The sequence below is a fragment of the Scyliorhinus torazame genome, chromosome 2 (assembly GCF_047496885.1).
Source record: "Scyliorhinus torazame isolate Kashiwa2021f chromosome 2, sScyTor2.1, whole genome shotgun sequence".
Taxonomy (NCBI): Eukaryota; Metazoa; Chordata; class Chondrichthyes; order Carcharhiniformes; family Scyliorhinidae; genus Scyliorhinus; species Scyliorhinus torazame.
The window spans coordinates 66,973,543-66,993,361 of record NC_092708.1 but is presented as its reverse complement, the minus strand read 5'-3'; the positions used below and the strand labels follow the sequence as shown (position 1 = coordinate 66,993,361).

The following is a 19,819-nucleotide window of genomic DNA, read 5'->3' as shown; positions in this document are numbered from 1 at the left end:
GGGAGGGGGTCTCAGCACCCAATGGTCAAGATGATGACTGTTTGACAGGACATCTGAGCCCGCTCAAGTGTCCCATCACTGGTCATGTGGTCTGCACATAACCTGTTCCCATATAACGTAATAGCAGAAACTCTGGGTGCCCGAGAGTCTGGCTCGATCTGGGCTACTCACAATAGACCTGCTGCATATCAATAGGGTGCGATGATCTCCCAGTGGGTGATTGACAGGTGTGTTCCAGACGTGTTTCTGGCAGTTGGTTTGCGTATTTGATTTTAGTCACTACCATTCAACCCATCAAGTGTTTCACTCCACATTTAATTCCATTTTCTCTCATTCCCCATTACTTTTAATGTTTTCCTTTTTCAATCATTTATTTTCCATGGTTTGTGCAGAGAATTCCACATTCTACATAAATCAATTGTTTTTAATGTTTAAATTCAAGTGATTAACGTTATTATGTGGCCTCTTGTTTCCACTTCAAAAATGGAAACATATTGAGCGCGGTTTAACGGGCTGATTCAACACTTGCGCGAATCCTGTTACGTCCACAAACTCTCGCAAGAGGGCCATAAAATGATTTGCAACAGCAAGATCTCTGAATGAGATCTTCCCCATAACCCACCAGTGACGTGGTCAGATTTCTGGGCATGAGGCTTACTTCCATTAATCTAAATATATTTAAATATCAATAAAAGGCTTTATGCTGTACCTTCCAGCCCTGCCCTTCAACCCCAACCCCCAGCAGTGTGACATCAAGTCAGCGGGATTTACCAGTTGTGATGAGCATGCTGGGGGAACGGAGGTACCTGGAGGCCCCAGGGTTGAGGGCCAAGGTTGGGCATTGCCCCCGGAAGGCTGACAGAACTGAGAAGGGGTACTGAGGGGGGAAGTGCCAGCAGCCAAACTTTTCTCCATTGGGGAAGTTTTTTCCCCATATCTATGGTGGTGGTAGGGGGGGGGGTACAAACCGGAGAATGCGCATGCCAGTGGAGAGGGTGGGGGGTGAGTTCTCCCCATTTATACAGGGCCTTGGTGAGGCCACACCTTGTATTGTGTGCAGTTTTGGTCTCTTAGTTTGAGGAAGGACATTCTTGCTATTGAGGGTGTCCAGCGAAGGTTCACCAGACTAATTCCCGGGATGCCAGGACTGACATATGAAGAAAGACTGCATCGACTGGGCTTGTACTCACTGGAGTTTGGAAGAATGAGAGGGGCTCTCATAGAAACATATAAAATCCTGATGGGACTGGACAGGCTGGATGCGGGAAGAATGTTCCCGATGTTGGGGACGTCCAGAACTAGGAGTCACAGCCTAAGAATAAGGGGTAAGCCATTCAGGATTGATATGAGGAAGAACATCTTCTCTCAGAGAGATGTCAACCTATGGAATTCCCTACCACAAAAAGCTGTTGGGGCCAGCTTGTTGGATATGTTCAAGAGGGAGCTGGGCGTGGCCCTTGTGGCTAAATGGATCAAGGGGTATGGAGGGAAAGTGGGAGTGGGATATTGAATTTGCATGATCAGCCATGATCACATTGAATGGTGGTGCAGGCTCGAAGAGCTGAATGGTCAACTCCTGCACCTATTTTCTATGTTTGTATGATTAGGGGGTGATTGCCCCAAAGCTTGTGTGGAGATCCTCCATGGTGGTGAGAGGTGGGGACGTGCTATATTTTAAGAGCAGATCGGGGCACCCTTTAAAGATGACACTCCGATCTCTGTGTGGCCAGGCTTGCTGGCTTTATAAGTCTCTGGTCCATCAGGGGATATGGACAGAAAACCTGGCTGCATTTCTCGGCAAAAATACGCAATCAGAACCTGACACTCTGCCATTTTTTTGGACAATTCAGCCCATCCCTCTTATGCAATGTGGGAAATAAGGGACGCTTCCAGTGTCTGTGATGACCACCTGTGCAGGAAGTGTGTCCAGCTGCGGATACTGGCTAATCGCATTTCGGAGCTGGAGCTGCGGGTGGACTCACTGTGGAGCATTCGTGATGCTGAGAACGTCGTGGATAGCATGTTTAGCAAGGTGATCACACCACAGTTGAGGATTGCAAAGGCAGAAAGGGAGTGGGTGATCACCAGGCAAAGTAAATGGCTCAGGAAGAAAGTGTAGGAGTCCCTTGTGGTCATACTCCTCTCAAACAGATATATCGCTTTCAATCCCATTGGGGGTGATAGCCTCTCAGGGGAAAGCAGCATAATCAAGTTCAGGGCACTATGGGCAGCTCTGCTGGACTGAAGGGGAGGAAAATATCCCTGGATATGGAGTTCTGAGGCAGGAAGAGTGGGTAAAAAAAATGGTAGCACTGTGGTTAGCACTGTTGCTTGACAGCACCAGGCATCCGGGTTTGATTCCTGGCTGGGGTCACTGTCTGTGCAGAGTCTGCACGTTCTCCCCGTGTCCACGTGGGTTTCCTCCGGGTGCTCGGGTTTCCTCCCACAAGTCCCAAAGGCATGCTTGTTCGGTGAATTGGACGTTCTCAATTCTCCCTCAGTGTACCCAAACAGGCGCAGTAGTGTGACGACTAGGGGATTTTCACAGTAATTTCATTGCAGTGTTAATGTAAGCCGACTTGGTGACTCTAATAAAGATTATTATTATTAAAACTCGTTGGAGTTTACGATGAGGGGATCTTATTGAAACTTACAGGATACAGTGAGGCCTGGATAGAATGGACGTGGAGAGAATGTTTCCACTTGTGGGAAAAACTAGAACCAGAGGACACAATCTCAGACGAAAGGGATAATCCTTTAAAACAGAGGTGAGGTGGAATTTCTTCAGCCAGTGGGTGGTGAATCTGTGGAATTCTTTGCCTCAGAATGTTGTGGAGGCCAAATCACTGAGTGTCTTGAAGAGAGAGATAACCTTGATTAATAAGCAGATTAGGGGTTATGGGGAGAAGGCAGGAGAATGGGGATGAGAAAAATATCAGCCATAATTGAATGGCGGAGCAGACTCGATGGGCTGAGTGACCTTATTCTGCTCCTATGTTTTATGGTCTTATGGCCTAAAAGGAGGGTGGGAGCATTATGGTTGAAGAATAAATTGCATAAGACCATAAGACATTGGATGTTACCCACCCTGTGGATCTGGCCTTTAGCATACAAATGCTATATTAGCACATAGCATAATTCCCTTTTCTCTCCACTTTGATGTCACCTCTAATATATCACATTGCTCTTCCCCTGGTCACATAGGTAAACATTTGTTTTTCCCACTAGCATGCCAATTTCCATATCAAAAATATCCCTTCAGACAGCTGCACTTATCAGCCCACTTTCATTCCCTTTCCATTTTGTATCCCTATTTCATTTTTTAACCTTAATTTTCCTCGATTCTTAACACCTTTCCCTTTTTTCAAATGAAATATCATAACTTGAAAGATGGTTTCACTTCACAACCATTACTTATCAGTTTTACCTTATCTAAGATTTAAAAAAATTAAAAATATGCATTGACATAAATATGTCATACAAGGTTCACAATAATCTCTTTTACACTCGTGACAGTGCATCAACAATGATGTTTCCTCGCCCAGCCACCTGAATGGTTTTCAAATTAAACGATTGCAGTAACAAACTCTACTAAATAATGTGGTTTTCCAATTTTGGAACTCTTCCTGAAATTTGAGGGGATCATAGTCTGTACGTATGATTGGTTCTGTTGAATTCCTGGCAACATAAATTTCAAAATGTTATAATGCCAATGAAAAACTTTAATGCCCTTTTTCAGTGGTAAAATACTTCTGCTGGTGAGGGTTTCGTTTCCTTGAAAAATACCCCACAGGCTCTCAATTCTAAGTTTGTCTTCCTGTAACAACACAGCACCCACAACTTCACTAGCATCTACAGCCAGTTTAAACTGTTTGTCATAATTTAGTATGGCTAACACTGGAGCTGGTGTCAATGCAGTTTTCTATGTTGGAATGTAATTTGGCAGTCTTCCGTCCCGTTAAATTTCCTGTTCTTCTTCATGAATTCTGTTGGTGGTGCTAATACACTGCTAAAGTTCAACATGAAACCCACTCATTCCCAGATATCTTAGTCACTTCTCACGTTTTAGGTTTTGAAAAATCCCAGATGGTCTGTATTTTTGCATCTCGTGGAGCCATCTGACCATACCCCACAATATGTCCTAAATATGAAATTTGAGCTTCAGTAAAATCGCTTTTTGTCAAATTCATGAATAGATTGGTTTCTTTTTAGCATTCAAATTGTTATTTTCGGTGTTGCATATGTTATTCCCAATTTTGACTAAACATCACTAAATCGTCAATGTATACCTCACAGTGACTCAGTTGCTAAATAGCATTATTTGTCAGTCCCTGAAATGTTGCAAGTGCGTTCTTCATTCCAAAAGGCATAGTTTTGAATTGATAAAGTCCATTTGGTGTCATGAATACTGAAATTTAATTTGCCCTCTTGGCTAAAGGTACTTGTCAATATCCCTTCAGCAAGTCTATTTCTGGAGTAAATTAAGATTGTCCATCTCTTTCAATGCAATCCCTCAACTGTTGCATCGGAACTAAATTCCGCTTGGTGATGACATTCACTTTCCTGTAGTCCACAGTCCTGTAGTCCTGTAATCTCTGCCTTGTGTTCCGTTGGCCTTTGGCATCATTACAATAGGTAAACTCCAATCAATAGAACTCAATTCAACAGTGTCTTTTTGGAGCATTTTTAAAATTCCTTCTCTACTTGTGATAACTTTGCTGGATTTAACCTATATGGGTGTTGCTTTATTTAAACTGTTTCACCCACATCTACATCATGCATCGCTAATTCCGTTCTACCCAATTCATTCCCACAAATACATTTATAAGACTGCAATAATGCTTCCAATTCACCTCTTCTCTTATCTGGAAGATAACTTTTTTCATAAATTTAGAGTACCTAATTAATTTTTTCCAATTAAGGGACTATTTAGCATGGCCAATCCACCTACTCTGCACATCTGTGGGTTGTGGGGAGGGGGGGGGAACCCCTCAAACATGGGGAGAATGTGCAAACTCCACACGGACAGTGACCCAGAGCTGGGATCGAACCTGGGATCTCGGCGCCACAAGGCAGCAGTGCTAACCACAGCACCACCGTGCTGCCCCTATCTGGCCGGTTTAGCACACTGGGCTAAATCGCTGGCTTTTAAAGCAGGCCAGCAGCACGGTTCAATTCCCGTACCAGCCTCCCCGAACAGGCGCCGGAATGTGGCGACTGGGGGCTTTTCACAGTAACTTCATTTGAAACCTACTTGTGACAATAAGCGATTTTCATTTCATTTCATTTTCTGGAAGATAACTGAACCAGTTGTTTTAATTTCCTAGTATCTCCTCATTACCCAAATGAATTAGAGGAAAATTCAGAATTTAACCCTTCCTCTTCTCCTTGTTTCATTACTACCAAGATCTCATGCTTGTCCTCATCTCCTCTATTCCAATACCTCTTCAGCATGTTAATAGGACATACTCTGAGATTTATCTATCTGGAGTGCATACCAGCTAATTTAATTCACTCAGATTTTTGTCATCTCATATGGTCCACCAAATCTAGCTTTTCAATGTTTCATCCGACACACATAATAATACTAACACATTCTCCCCTGCTGCAAAACTACAAGTCTTTGCTCTCCTATCAGCCATTGCATTCATTCTTTGCTGTGCTATCTTTAAATGTTTCCTTGCCCCCTCACAAGTTTCATTCAGTCTTTCTCTGAGATGTGGTAGTCCAAAAGTGCCTGATATTCTTGCTTAATAACTTTTCTTGGATTAATGTTAGTAGTCTTCTAACTTCAAATCAAGAATCCAATTCAAAAGGACGAAACCGAATTGTGTCTCTTTTGGTAAGCCATATCTCGTAAACAACGTGGTTAATTTCTTGACCACTCTCTTGGTTCTAATATTTCTTAATGGGGTGGCTTCAGGAAATCTAATGACTATATCCATAATAGCAAGTAGCAATCCATAATCAGTCTCCTTTCATCACTTTTTTTTCTTTTCTTTATCCTAATTTAATTTCTTAATTTTAAATTTCCTCAATTCTTAAGTCCTAAGTGCTGAAGTTATTTTTGTGATCTTTACACTTGTAGTGATAATTGATGCCTCCTTGATTAAAACGATAGTGATGTCTTACCCACACCAAAAACAGGTCAAAGATTAGTTATCACCTCAAACATAACCCCCACTTTCAACTGGATTTAACCTATATGGGTGTTGCTTTATTTAAACTGTTTCACCCACATCTACATCATGCGGGAATCTCCGCCCCCCTGCCGGGTCGGAAAATCGCCAGGGGGGCGGCGTGAATCCCGCCCCGCCGCTCCGACGCTGGCTGCCGAATTCTCCGGTGCCGGACGTCCCTGTCTCAGCTATCTCCAATACCCTCCACCATCACCTCAGTTTGGCACATTAGTGAAGAGGCTCCTGGGATACTCTGGTTCGCACCACAAATCACATCCGGTACAGCAGGTGGAGGTAGGAGCAGCCGAGGGGCCGGACAGGCGGAGGGCAGGCTGGCCACAGGAACCAGCTGCTGTCCAGACGGGTCCTGGGCTCCTGGAACATCCAGTCCCAGCACCAGTGGAGATGCAATCGGAGACCCAGGGACTACAGGAGGGGATGACGGCCGGCTTCCAGCATCTACGGGCGCAGGTGGAGGAGCCATCAATGTGCAGGAGCACGGGGTGGTGCCAATCATGCATGCCCCCCAGACCGACACCGCACGGGTGCCCTCCGTCGTGGAGGCAATGGGTGCGACGGTGTCGGAAATGGGGCAGAGTGTACAAAGCCTGGGGTATTCTGTGCAGGTGGGGGCCGAGGCCCATACAAGTCTGCTCTCTCACAGGCAGCCATGTGCCAGAGCCACCTGGGCATTGCAGCGGCGTTCCTCAGCGAGGCACAGTCACAGAAGCCCATGGCTGAGAATGTCAGCGGCATTACCCAGGCGGGGTGGCCCACACCCAGAGGGACGTGGCCCAGACTCAGAGGGAGGTGGCCCAGACACTGGTTGAGGTGGCACAGACCCTCAAGGTGGTGGCACAGACCCAGACGGAGTTGGTGTGCTCCCTGTGCTCCAAGGCTATGAACGTGCAGATCCTGGTCGAGACCAGAGCCAGCCTCCAGGACTGGCAGCGCTAGGTGGCGGGGGGGCCTCAGGGAATAGCTCCGCTCGCACCCCCATCTCATGGAGTAGCCCGGGGCCATCAGGCACCCAGAGGGAGGAGGAGGTGCTGGGGCCTGGGCAGGTGATCCCCCCCAGGGGAGGTGCCGGAACAGCGCAGCACCTTGGGCACCACCCCTCCTGTCCCTGGCGCATCTGGTGGGCAGCGGGGCAGAACTGGGCAGCACCACGCCACCTGGGATGCCCGAGTAGTGGCCGGGCCCATCCAGGGCGGGTCGTCCCAGGAGACATGCGCCAAGGGGGACCCTGTCGCAGGGCAGGAGTCACAGCAGGCCACCTCCTCTCCTGCTGTACCATCTGGAGAACCACCTAGGAGTAGTATTAGGGCCTTCAAGACCAGAAAATTAGACACCAGTTAAGTTGGCACGGGTGCAGGGCACAGTTGAGTTATGGGGCTAGGGCACAGACTGTGTATATATTTCTCCACAATACACTCCTGCTGGCATTGTTGAAATCTGCCCTGAAGGTGACAGCAACATTAAATTTTTTTGCATCTTGGTCTTTCCAAGGATTAACGGGGGACCGTGTGTGGAATTTCTCAGTCGGCAACACATCACAGCATTCAGGAGGTGGTGAATACTCTTTACAGGAGGGCCCATCTTTATGTGAAATTTGCTCAGGACTAGGATAGCCAGGCTCAGAGAATCATGGGCTTCACAACTATCTCTGTGTTCCCATGAGTGCAGGAAGCAATAGACTGCACATTGTGGTGTTGGGTGCTCTGAGGTACAGACGAACCAACACGGTTGCGATTGGTACAACACAGTTTTATTCCAACTAGTTATTTACATATCTGACTTGGTACTCAGCACGTGGTGACTTTTTGAGTGTCTTGTTAATGAGGTCCTGGCCTTGTCCTGTCTCCCGATGGACTGGCCAGCAGGTGTCGTGTTTCTTGTCTTATACTGTGTCTGCTCTTGTCTGTGATTGGCTGTCGTATTATGTGTGCTAATTGGTCTGTTGGTCTGTCTATCATGATGTGTGTGTTGTGATGTGTGTTTGAATATCATGACATCCCCCCTTTTTTTACAAGATTATGTGCCTACGTGGTTATAAATAATGTGTCCTGAGTGCAGCTAAAGGTGTGTGTGCGTGATATTTACAGCATGTACATGTGGCGTAACTATATACAAGGGGCGATGTCAGGTGTGACATGCTAACGAGTTGTACCATAACAAAAGAAGAAGAACGTTGAAATTTGGACCGATCAAATGAGGCCTGGAACGATAAAACAGTGACATGTTACAATACAGTAGTTGCTAAAATGTGACGTGTGAACATTCTCATAAGTCCAGTCTAGAAGGTGGGCGACGTATTCGGGTTGACCGCCTCAAGGGTGGGTCGAGAACCACCGGCTGAGGTGCGAGCCTGGCCACGGGTGGCGACAGAAGGGGCATGGTATATGGCAGCTCCATGAAGTCGCTATCAGGAACCAGTGGAGGACACGGCGTCTGTGTATGGTTCCGTTGCGAGCGTGGAAGTAGGCGAAGGGCTCGGCGATTGCGCCTACGCACGGATCCATCCAGCATGCGTACCAGGAACGAGCGGGGAGCCACGCGTCGGAGAACTTCGGCAGGTGCTGACCAGCCACCGTCTGGTAGGTGAATGCGGACCTTGTCTCCAGGGGCCAGGGAGGGAAGATCAGTTGCCCTTGTGTCGTATGATCTCTTCTGGCGATTGCGCTGCAGTTGCATCCTATGCAGTACCGGAGCATGGTCTATTGTTGGTGCCAGGATGGAAGGCACAGTGGTTCTGAAGGCGCGACCCATCAGCAGCTGTGCTGGCGAGAGACCTGTAGCTAGTGGGGCCGAGCGATGGGCCAGCAGGGCGAGGTAGAAGTCCGATCCGGAAGCAGCCTTGCAGAGGAGCCGCTTGGCAATGTGAACGCCCTTCTCTGCCTTTCCATTGGACTGGGGATGCAGGGGGCTGGACGTCACGTGTGTGAAGCCATACGAGGCCGCAAAGGACGACCATTCATGGCTGGCAAAACAGGGCCCATTGTCCGACATGACAGTCATCGGAATGCCGTGGCGAGCAAAGGTGTCTTTGCAGGCCCTGATGACAGCAGACGACGTGAGATCGTGCAGGCGTATGACTTCTGGGTAATTGGAGATGTAATCCACTATGATAACATAGTCCATGCCAAGCACGTGAAATAGGTCGACACCCACCTTCGCCCAGGGGGACGTCACCAGCTCATGGGGCAGAAGCGGCTCAGGACGTTGCGCCGGCTGAAACCTTTGGCAGGTTGTACAGTTGATCACCATGTTGGCAATATCGGCACTGATGCCCGGCCAGTATACCGCCTCTCGGGCCCTCCATCTGCACTTCTCGACCCCCAAGTGGCCTTCATGTATTTGATCGAGAACCAGCTGGCGCATACTGTGCGGAATCACAATCCGGTCCAGCTTCCGAAGGATCCCATCAATGATGGCTAGGTCGTCTCGTACATTATAGAACTGCGGGCACTGCCCTTTGAGCCATCCTCCCGTCATGTGGCACATCACTCGCTGTAAAAGGGGGTCGGCCGCTGTCTCTCGGCAGATGCGGGCCAGACTGGAGTCGTCAGCCGGCAGATTTGACGCTGTCAAGGCCACCTGTGCCTCGACCTGACATACGAACCCCTCCGCATCTGGCGGCGTACTCACTGCTCTGGATAGGGCATCCACCACGATGAGGTCCTTCCCTGGAGTGTAGACTAGTTGGAAGTCGTACCTTCTGAGTTTAAGTAGGATGCGCTGGAGGCGAGGGGTCATCTCGTTCAGGTCCTTGTTTATTATGCTGACCAGGGGGCGGTGGTGAGTTTCGACCGTGAACCGTGGAAGACCATAGACTTAATCGTGGAACTTGTCTAAACCGGTTAGCAAGCCCAGGCATACTTTTTCGATTTGCGCGTAGCGCTGCTCTGTGGGGGTCATGGCCCGCGATGCATAGGCAACCGGGGCCCATGGCGGCATGTCATCCCTCTGCAGGAGCACTGCTCCAATGCCGGATTGGCTGGCATCAGTTGAGATTTTGGTGGGACGAGACGTGTCGAAGAACGACAACACTGGTGCCGTGGTGAGTTTGCGTTTGAGCTCCTCCCATTCCAGCTGGTGTGTGTGTTGCCACTGGAACTCTGTAGATTTTTTGACGAGGTGGCGCAGAGTCGTTGTGTGGGAGGCAAGGTTGGGAATGAATTTCCCTAGGAAGTTGACCATTCCAAGGAAGCGTAGGATAGCCTTCTTGTCGGCCGGCTGCGGCATGGCTGTGATGGCGCTCACCTTGTCTGCATCCGGACGGACCCCTGACCGGGAGATACGGTCACCCAGGAACTTCAATTCGGTCTGGCCAAAGGCTCTGAGGGTGCTCTGAGGTACAGATGAACCAACACGGTTGCAATTGGTACAACACAGTTTTATTCCAACTAGTTATTTACACATCTGACTTGGTACTCAGCACGTGGTGACGGTGTGAGTGTCTTGTTAATGAGGTCCTGGCCTTGTCCTGTCTCCCGATGGACTGGCCAGCAGGTGTCGTGTTTCTTGTCTTATACTGTGTCTGCTCTTGTCTGTGATTGGCTGTCGTGTTATGTGTGCTAATTGGTCTGTTGGTCTGTCTATCATGATGTGTGATTTGTGATGTGTGTTTGAATATCATGACACACATAGGTGTCTATACGGACTCCCAGGCAGGAGCCCATCATGTTCATCAAGGGCAAGGGCTTCCATTCCGTCAACATGTAGATGGTATGTGACCATCAAAAACAACCCCTGCACCTGCTTGCGTGGTTCCCAGAAACATCCTCAGCCACTCACAGAGGCCTGGGATCATTGAGGGGCCAGAAATCCGGCAGGGATGTTTGCTGGGGTATAAACACTGACTCATGACTCTGTTGCGTTGCCCTCAGATGCCAGCCAAGGAAAGGTTCAACGCTGTTCACTCCACCACAAGCACCATCATAGATCAGGCCCTTTGACTGCTGACAATCTGATGAGTGGATCAGTCGGGTGGCTCTCTGTAATATGCACCAGGAAGGATTTGCCAGATGATTGTAGTTTGCCATGGCTTCACAATCTGGCTATGCAGAGAGGTGAAGACCTGCCAGAAGGTGAACTGGAGGAGGTGTAGCTCTCCTCAGAATTTGAAGATGAGGAGGTGCAGCTGCCAGGGGGCTGCTGAGCGACATGAGTGTGTTGATGTCATGGAAGAGGGGAGACTGAGAAGACATCCAAGGGCCCCGGCCTCATAATGGACTCCTGTTCAGGAGCAGAAACACCCTCAGTGGTTTGTGCTGCTGGAGTTGGTGCCAGAACATCCAGAGGGGACTTTGAGATGTGCACACCCTTCTATTATCTTGAATGGAGGCTTCTGGGGGGGTCCAACGAATGCTCATTCTCCCAGTGGATGCCAGAGGGCCCTGACCTTACTCCTGAAGGAGGTGGGCATCGGAAGGAGATCAATGTGCCTCGTCCCCATTTGACCTACATCCTTACAGTGCCCAGCAGAGTGTGCTTGGAGTGCATGGCTGAGTGCAAATCCAGCAGGATCTACTGGACCAAAGTTTCCATGCTGTCTGTCATGGTGTTCAGAGGGGTGGAGCAGAGGCTGGGTAAAATGCATGTCCCCTGCATGTGGTGCACCCTACCCAGAAGGAACAGAGAATGGAGTGTGAGCAACACGACAGATAGGATGGTTACGCTTTGAAAGTATTATTGGTATGTGTCACCCATGACTGAATGTGTGAGATCCAGGAAGAGAGTAGTCATTTGAGTACATGATACCATGCTGAGAGTTTGCTCATGGAAGCAGCTAAGATTGGAATTACTCTGGCAGCAGAGTTGAGATCATATATCTGCTTCCTGCCCTTAATGGTACTTCGTAGGAAGGTTGCAGCCGTGCTGACCTCCTGGGCAATGGCCTCCCAGCTGGAGAGGTGAGGCTGATATGCTTCTTTGAGTCATCCCTGGGTAGAGCACATGCCAGTGGGCCTCAACTCCCTGAATGAGGGCCTCGAGGTCCCTGATATTGAAATCTGGTGCTCCTTCTTCTTGAGCCTGCTAGCCTTTTGCCTCTGGGACCTGGACATCCTGCATAGCCTGGTGAAGACAGGTGGTTAGGAGTGAGTGATATGAGTGTGCTGGTCTGGTATTTAAATATCTTGCCCGGACATCTGATGGTGTGCGGACGAATCAGCTGCCGGCCAGCCAGGTGTTTCAGAGGGGGAACACACCTGTGCAGAATTAATGAGATTCCAAGCGCAGAATCCGGTGTGGAATCCCGTCATTCTGCTGAGTGGGAAAGACGCTGCCGGAACTGCCCGACACCGCACATGTCTCAAAAATGGAGAATTCCTCCCAGAGTGTGGATAATGCCAAACCTGGAGAGCTAATTTGTTGTCACTCTCAGAGAAACTAAGAGCTGCAGAGCATTGTGTGGTAAAGTTACTGGCATTTTACACATTTATGAGGAAAAGTTATGAGGGTTGTTGCCATTTGAAGGGTGGTTTAACTGAGTTGTTGAAACCAAGATCTGGTCAGAAAGGTTTAAGAGGACCTGAGGACGGCCACACATCAGGCAAGGGAAAGTTTAAGAGGTGGACCTTCATGAATAACCTCAGCTGGTACGGGAATAGAGCTCACGTTGTTGGCCTTGGTCTGCATCATGAACCAACTGTCCAGCCAACTGGAGAAAATGCAGTACAGATTGGTCATTTGTAACTTTTGTCAAAATGACTGTTACTAGATAATATTTTTGAAGCTGCAATAGTTAACATAGTGGGCGGGATTCTCCGTCGGCAGACGCTGGAATTGCGAAATGCGATTCGACGGAAAATTGGTATTGGCGCCAAATTTGTGGCGAGTGCCGGGTTGAGGCCAAATCGCAATTCTCCAGTGCCTCGATAGTGGGGTCAATGCGTTCCACTCCGCACATAGAGGAAAAGGTGTTGGTACATCATTAGCGTGCCTGACTCGGTATTCTCCGGGGCCTCCATGGTTCTCTGCCTTCATGACGACAAGGTTCACTTGTGCTTTCAAAAATCATGAAACAGCTGCCATGGCTGATGAGGGGGAGAGGGAAGGAACGGAGAGGGTCCAATATCGCCATAGTGTGCTGATGGTTGTGCCGCTGACCCAGGGGCTTCTACCAAGGCCGGGGTGGGGTAGCGGTGGGTGGCCAGGAGGTGGGCTGCACAGGTACAGAACAACATTGCCGAAACCTGCCAGGCAGCTATGTGGCTGCGCACTCCGCTGACTGACCATTGTCAACTTTGTACCACATGTCGTATAACCCCCCCCCGGATACAACCCTCAGTACCTTCTGGCCCCAGCCACCCATCAATGGGATGGGTGCGCTCCAGCACAACCAGTGCCATCCCATTGGCTGGGATGAGTGTGTATGGGGAGTGGCGTGCTAATATGTGGCTGCAGCTTGACAACCTCTCGCGTGCCAACCGCGACCCAGGCGAATCTGACGCCGTTTTTCATTGGAATCCCTCATGTTCCACATGGCGTCGGTGCTAGCCCACTGACAGTCCAGGTGCAGAGCCAATTTCTGTCGTAGAACTCCATTAATCATGCCCCCGCGTCAACACTTAGTCCCAGGAACTGAGAATCCAGCCAAGGATTTTTAACTTTCAATCTGATGAAGAATATTTTAATAAATTTAAGAGCAGCATTTTTGAACCGATTTAAAACAATTATGCAAGAACAATGCGAGACTTACTTGATATTAATGTCAACAAATCTGAAGCAATAATATGTAAGTACTAACAAAATTCGAAGTGAAGTTAACCAGGTAATGGATGACACATTGAAATTCAGTTAATTGTCAACCACTATGAAATACAAATCATTGTTGAAAATAATTTTCTCATTTTCCACTCTTGAGCACGGAGGTTGACGTAGGTAACGAAGAACCTCAGCCTTCAGATCCGGAGGGGCAGTTTTCCCGAAGTCTGCTACATCTGTGATGAAATCCAACAGACGTTCCCCATTTTCATTCCCTTCAATGAAACACTCTGTGATATCCATGTCAGAGGGTAGCTCATAGATCTGATACTTCACTCTCATTTCATCAAGCACTTTTTGGACGCCAAGGAAACCACTTTTGGTCGGAAAATAGGATCCAGCTTTGTTCCAAAGTGAATGGCATCCTCCATCACCTGTTAACAGTAATATGTGAAATATAATTGTAAAACAAAATGAATTGAAAAGCAGATATGTGGAAATGAGAAGGTTTCAAGTTGATCAAGACAAGCTAAGTGAGGGGCTGGTTTAGCACAGTGGGCTAAGACAGCTGGCGTGTAATGCAGAACAAGACCAGCAGAGTGGGTTCAATTCCCATTCCAGCCTCTCCGAACAGGTGCCAGAATGTGACGAATAGGGGCTTTTCACAGTAACTTCATTGAAGCCTAATTGTGACAATAAGTGATTATTCCACGTGATAGTGAGATGAGGAATAGGGAGAGAGAGCATTTAAACACGTGGCTACAGGGATGGTGCAGGCGGGAGGGATTCAGATTTCTGGATAACTGGGGCTCTTTCTGGGGAAGGTGGGACCTCTACAGACAGGATGGTCTACATCTGAACCTGAGGGGCACAAATATCCTGGGGGGGAGATTTGTTAGTGCTCTTTGGGGGGGTTTAAACTAATGCAGCAGGGGCATGGGAACCTGGATTGTAGTTTTAGGGTAAGGGAGAATGAGAGTATAGAGGTCAGGAGCACAGATTTGACGTCGCAGGAGGGGGCCAGTGTTCAGGTAGGTAGTTTGAAGTGTGTCTACTTCAATGCCAGGAGTATACAAAACAAGGTAGGGGAACTGGCAGCATGGGTTGGTACCTGGGACTTCGATGTTGTGGCCATTTCGGAGACATGGATAGAGCAGGGACAGGAATGGATGTTGCAGGTTCTGGGGTTTAGGTGTTTTAGTAAGCTCAGAGAAGGAGGCAAAAGAGGGGGAGGTGTGGCGCTGCTAGTCAAGAGCAGTATTACGGTGGCGGAGAGGATGCTAGATGGGGACTCATCTTCCGAGGTAGTATGGGCTGAGGTTAGAAACAGGAAAGGAGAGGTCACCCTGTTGGGAGTTTTTTATAGGCCTCCTAATAGTTCTAGGGATGTAGAGGAAAGGATGGCGAAGATGATTCTGGATAAGAGCGAAAGTAACAGGGTAGTTATTATGGGAGACTTTAACTTTCCAAATATTGACTGGAAAAGATATAGTTCGAGTACAATAGATGGGTCGTTTTTTTGTCATTGTGTGCAGGAGGGTTTCCTGAAACAATATGTTGACAGGCCAACAAGAGGCGAGGCCACGTTGGATTTGGTTTTGGGTAATGAACCAGGCCAGGTGTTGGATTTGGAGGTAGGAGAGCACTTTGGGGACAGTGACCACAATTCGGTGACGTTTACGTTAATGATGGAAAGGGATAAGTATACACCACAGGGCAAGAGTTATAGCTGGGGGAAGGGCAATTATGATGCCATTAGACGTGACTTGGGGGGGATAAGGTGGAGAAGTAGGCTGCAAGTGTTGGGCACACTGGATAAGTGGAGCTTGTTCAAGGATCAGCTACTGCGTGTTCTTGATAAGTATGTACCGGTCAGACAGGGAGGAAGGCGTTGAGCGAGGGAACCGTGGTTTACCAAGGAAGTGGAATCTCTTGTTAAGAGGAAGAAGGAGGCCTATATGAAGATGAGGTGTAAAGTTTTGGTTGGGGCGATGGATAGTTACAAGGTAGCGAGGAAGGATCTAAAGAGAGAGCTAAGACGAGCAAGGAGGGGACATGAGAAGTATTTGGCAGGAAGGATCAAAGAAAACCCAAAAGCTTTCTATAGGTATGTCAGGAATAAGCGAATGACTAGGGAAAGAGTAGGACCAGTCAAAGTCAGGGATGGGAAATTGTGTGAGGAGTCTGAAGAGATAGGCGAGATACTAAATGAATATTTTTCGTCAGTATTCACTCAGGAAAAAGATAATGTTGTGGAGGAGAATGCTGAGCCCCAGGCTAATAGAATAGATGGCATTGAGGTACGTAGGGAAGAGGTGTTGGCAATTCTGGACAGGCTGAAAATAGATAAGTCCCCTGGACCTGATGGGATTTATCCTAGGATTCTCTGGGAGGCCAGGGAAGAGATTGCTGGACCTTTGGCTTTGATTTTTATGTCGTCATTGGCTACAGGAATAGTGCCAGAGGACTGGAGGACAGCAAATGTGGTCCCTTTGTTCAAAAAGGGGAGCAGAGACAACCCCGGCAACTATAGACCGGTGAGCCTCACGTCTGTAGTGGGTAAAGTCTTGGAGGGGATTATAAGAGACAAGATTTATAATCATCTAGATAGGAATAATATGATCAGGGATAGTCAGCATGGCTTTGTGAAGGGTAGGTCATGCCTCACAAACCTTATTGAGTTCTTTGAGAAGGTGACGGAACAGGTAGACGAGGGTAGAGCAGTTGATGTGGTGTATATGGATTTCAGCAAAGCATTTGATAAGGTTCCCCACGGTAGGCTATTGCAAACAATACGGAGGCTGGGGATTGAGGGTGATTTAGAGATGTGGATCAGAAATTGGCTAGCTGAAAGAAGACAGAGGGTGGTGGTTGATGGGAAATGTTCAGAATGGAGTACAGTCACAAGTGGAGTACCACAAGGATCTGTTCTGGGGCCGTTGCTGTTTGTCATTTTTATCAATGACCTAGAGGAAGGCGCAGAAGGGTGGGTGAGTAAATTTGCAGATGATACTAAAGTCGGTGGTGTTGTTGATAGTGTGGAAGGATGTAGCAGGTTACAGAGGGATATAGATAAGCTGCAGAGCTGGGCTGAGAGGTGGCAAATGGAGTTTAATGTAGAGAAGTGTGAGGTGATTCACTTTGGAAGGAATAACAGGAATGCGGAATATTTGGCTAATGGTAAAGTTCTTGAAAGTGTGGATGAGCAGAGGGATCTAGGTGTCCATATACATAGATCCCTGAAAGTTGCCACCCAGGTTGATAGGGTTGTGAAGAAGGCCTATGGAGTGTTGGCCTTTATTGGTAGAGGGATTGAGTTCCGGAGTCGGGAGGTCATGTTGCAGCTGTACAGAACTCTGGTACGGCCGCATTTGGAGTATTGCGTACAGTTCTGGTCACCGCATTATAGGAAGGACGTGGAGGCTTTGGAGCGGGTGCAGAGGAGATTTACCAGGATGTTGCCTGGTATGGAGGGAAAATCTTATGAGGAAAGGCTGATGGACTTGAGGTTGTTTTCGTTGGAGAGAAGAAGGTTAAGAGGAGACTTAATAGAGGCATACAAAATGATCAGGGGGTTGGATAGGGTGGACAGTGAGAGCCTTCTCCCGCGGATGGATATGGCTGGCACGAGGGGACATAACTTTAAACTGAGGGGTAATAGATATAGGACAGAGGTCAGAGGTAGGTTCTTTACACAAAGAGTGGTGAGGCCGTGGAATGCCCTACCTGCTACAGTAGTGAACTCGCCAACATTGAGGGCATTTAAAAGTTTATTGGATAAACATATGGATGATAATGGCATAGTGTAGGTTAGATGGCTTTTGTTTCGGTGCAACATCGTGGGCCGAAGGGCCTGTACTGCGCTGTATTGTTCTATGTTCTATGTTCTATGTTCTAAACACATGGCAGATGCAGTATAATGTGGCTAAATGTGAAGTTATACACTTTGGTGTGAAAAACAGAAAGGAAGAGTATTATTTAAATGATGACATATTGGGAAGTGTGGGTGCACGAAGGTACCTGGGTGTCCTTGTACACCAGTCAATGAAAGCGGAGAGGCAGGTGCAGCAACCAATTAGGAAGACAAATGGTATGTTGGTCTTCATTGCAAGAGGATTAGTGTTCAGAAGTAGGGATCTTACTGCAGTTATACAGGGTCTTGGTGAGACCACACCTGGTATGTTGGGTGTAGTTTTAGTCTCCCTACCTTAGAAATGATACACTTGCCATAGAGGGAGTGCAGCAGAGGTTCACTAAGCTGTTCCCGGGTTTGGTAGGACTGTCCTGTGAAGAGAGATTGGTTTGCATGGGCCTATATATTTACATAGATTTACATGGAGCATACAGTGCTGAAGACGGCCATTCGGCCCATTGAGTCTGCACCGACCCACTTAAGCTCTCACTTCCACCCTATTCCCGTAACCCAATAAACCCTCCTAACCTTTTTTTTGGTCACTAAGGTCAATTTAGAATGGTCAATTCACCTAACCCGCACGTCGTTGGACTGTCGGAGGAAATCAGCGCACCCGGGGGAAACCCACGCAGACACGGGGAGAACGTGCAGACTCCGCACAGATGGTGACCCAGCGGGGAATCGAACCTGGGACCCTGGCGCTGTGAAGCCACAGTGCTATCCACTTGTGCTACCGTGCTGCCCATATAGCCTAGAGTTTATAAAGATTTTTAAAAAAAATTTAGAGTACCCAATTCATTTTTTTTTCCAATTCAGGGGCAATTTTAGAGTGATCAATCCACCTACCCTACACATCTTTGGGTTGTGGGGGCGAAACCCACGAAAACATGGGGAGAATGTGCAAACTCCACACGGACAGTGACCCAGAATCGGGATCGAACCTGTGACTTCGGCATCGTGAGGCAGCAGTGCTACCCACTGCACCACAGTGCTGCCCAGAGTTTACAAAGATGAGAGGAGATGTTTTTGAGGCATAGAAATGTTGAACAGGGCTGGACAGACCAGATGCAGGGAGGATATTTTCCTTGGTTGAGGAGTTTAGATCCAGGGAACCGAGTCTCAGGATACAGGGTGGGCCATTTTGGACTGAAATGAGGAAAGTTCCTTCATTCAAAGTGCAGTGAACATGTGGACTTCTTTACACTGTTTCAACTGTCGTGTTCGGTGTTCTGGTTCACAAACAAGCCAACAATGCTGGAAGAGGTGTAACGCTATTTTATTAACTGTTCACCTACGTAACATACTGTAAACGTGGGTATAAGCAATACCAGTTTAACTGTGAACCCTTTCCTATCACTAGCTATGGTGAGGCACTCAGCGCATGGTGAATGTCTGTGATGCAGGCTGTGAGCTCTGTGCTCTGAGCTGGCCGCTGCTAGAATGAGCGGGAACTCTCCTGTCCCCTGTCTTTATAGTGCTTGTGCTCTCACTGGTGATTGGCTGCTGTGTTATGTATGCTGGTTGGTCCTACTGCATGTCCATCAGTGTGTGTATGTGATTGCACCATAATGTACTGATGTATATTATGACATCAACCAGGCTTTGTGCAGATAGTTTTACACTCTATATAAAGCAATTTTTCTCACCTTTAGACTTTTGTGACCATCTTAAATATGTGGACTCTTGTTACCATCTCACGAATTGAAACATTGTGTCACTAGTTATTCTATAATAACTGAAGACTTCTGTCAGACCATCATTTCACTTCTCCAGAGAAAAGAGTGCAAACTCTGGAGTCTCTTTTTAGCAAATGTAAACCTTCGTCACCTTTACGACTGGAGCAAATCTCAGCTGCAATTTTACATTGTTATTGATATCCTTCCCAACCCCCAAATTGCACACAACATCCAAAGCCTATCTTAATTAAAGTTATTAATCCATAAAACCATGAGACATAGGAGCAGGATTAGACCATTCAGCCCATCGAGTCTCTCTGCGATTCAATCATGACTAATAT

The 19,819-nt window shown here is 47.8% G+C and overlaps 2 protein-coding genes across 2 annotated transcripts in view; one reads left to right on the top strand and one right to left on the bottom strand.

Annotated features, from left to right (window-relative positions):
• The window catches only part of LOC140388225 (histamine N-methyltransferase-like), a 95,867-nt gene that overhangs the window by 72,239 nt on the left and 3,809 nt on the right, over positions 1–19,819 (top strand). The gene's annotated exons all lie outside the window — the stretch shown is intronic.
• Positions 13,786–19,819, bottom strand: part of LOC140388219 (histamine N-methyltransferase-like) — a 71,009-nt gene continuing 64,975 nt past the window's right edge. The window contains exon 6 of the mRNA XM_072472024.1: positions 13,786–14,323. Within this exon, the coding sequence (XP_072328125.1) occupies positions 13,983–14,323 (341 nt within the window). The 3' untranslated portion in view covers positions 13,786–13,982. The remainder of the gene's footprint in view (positions 14,324–19,819) is intronic.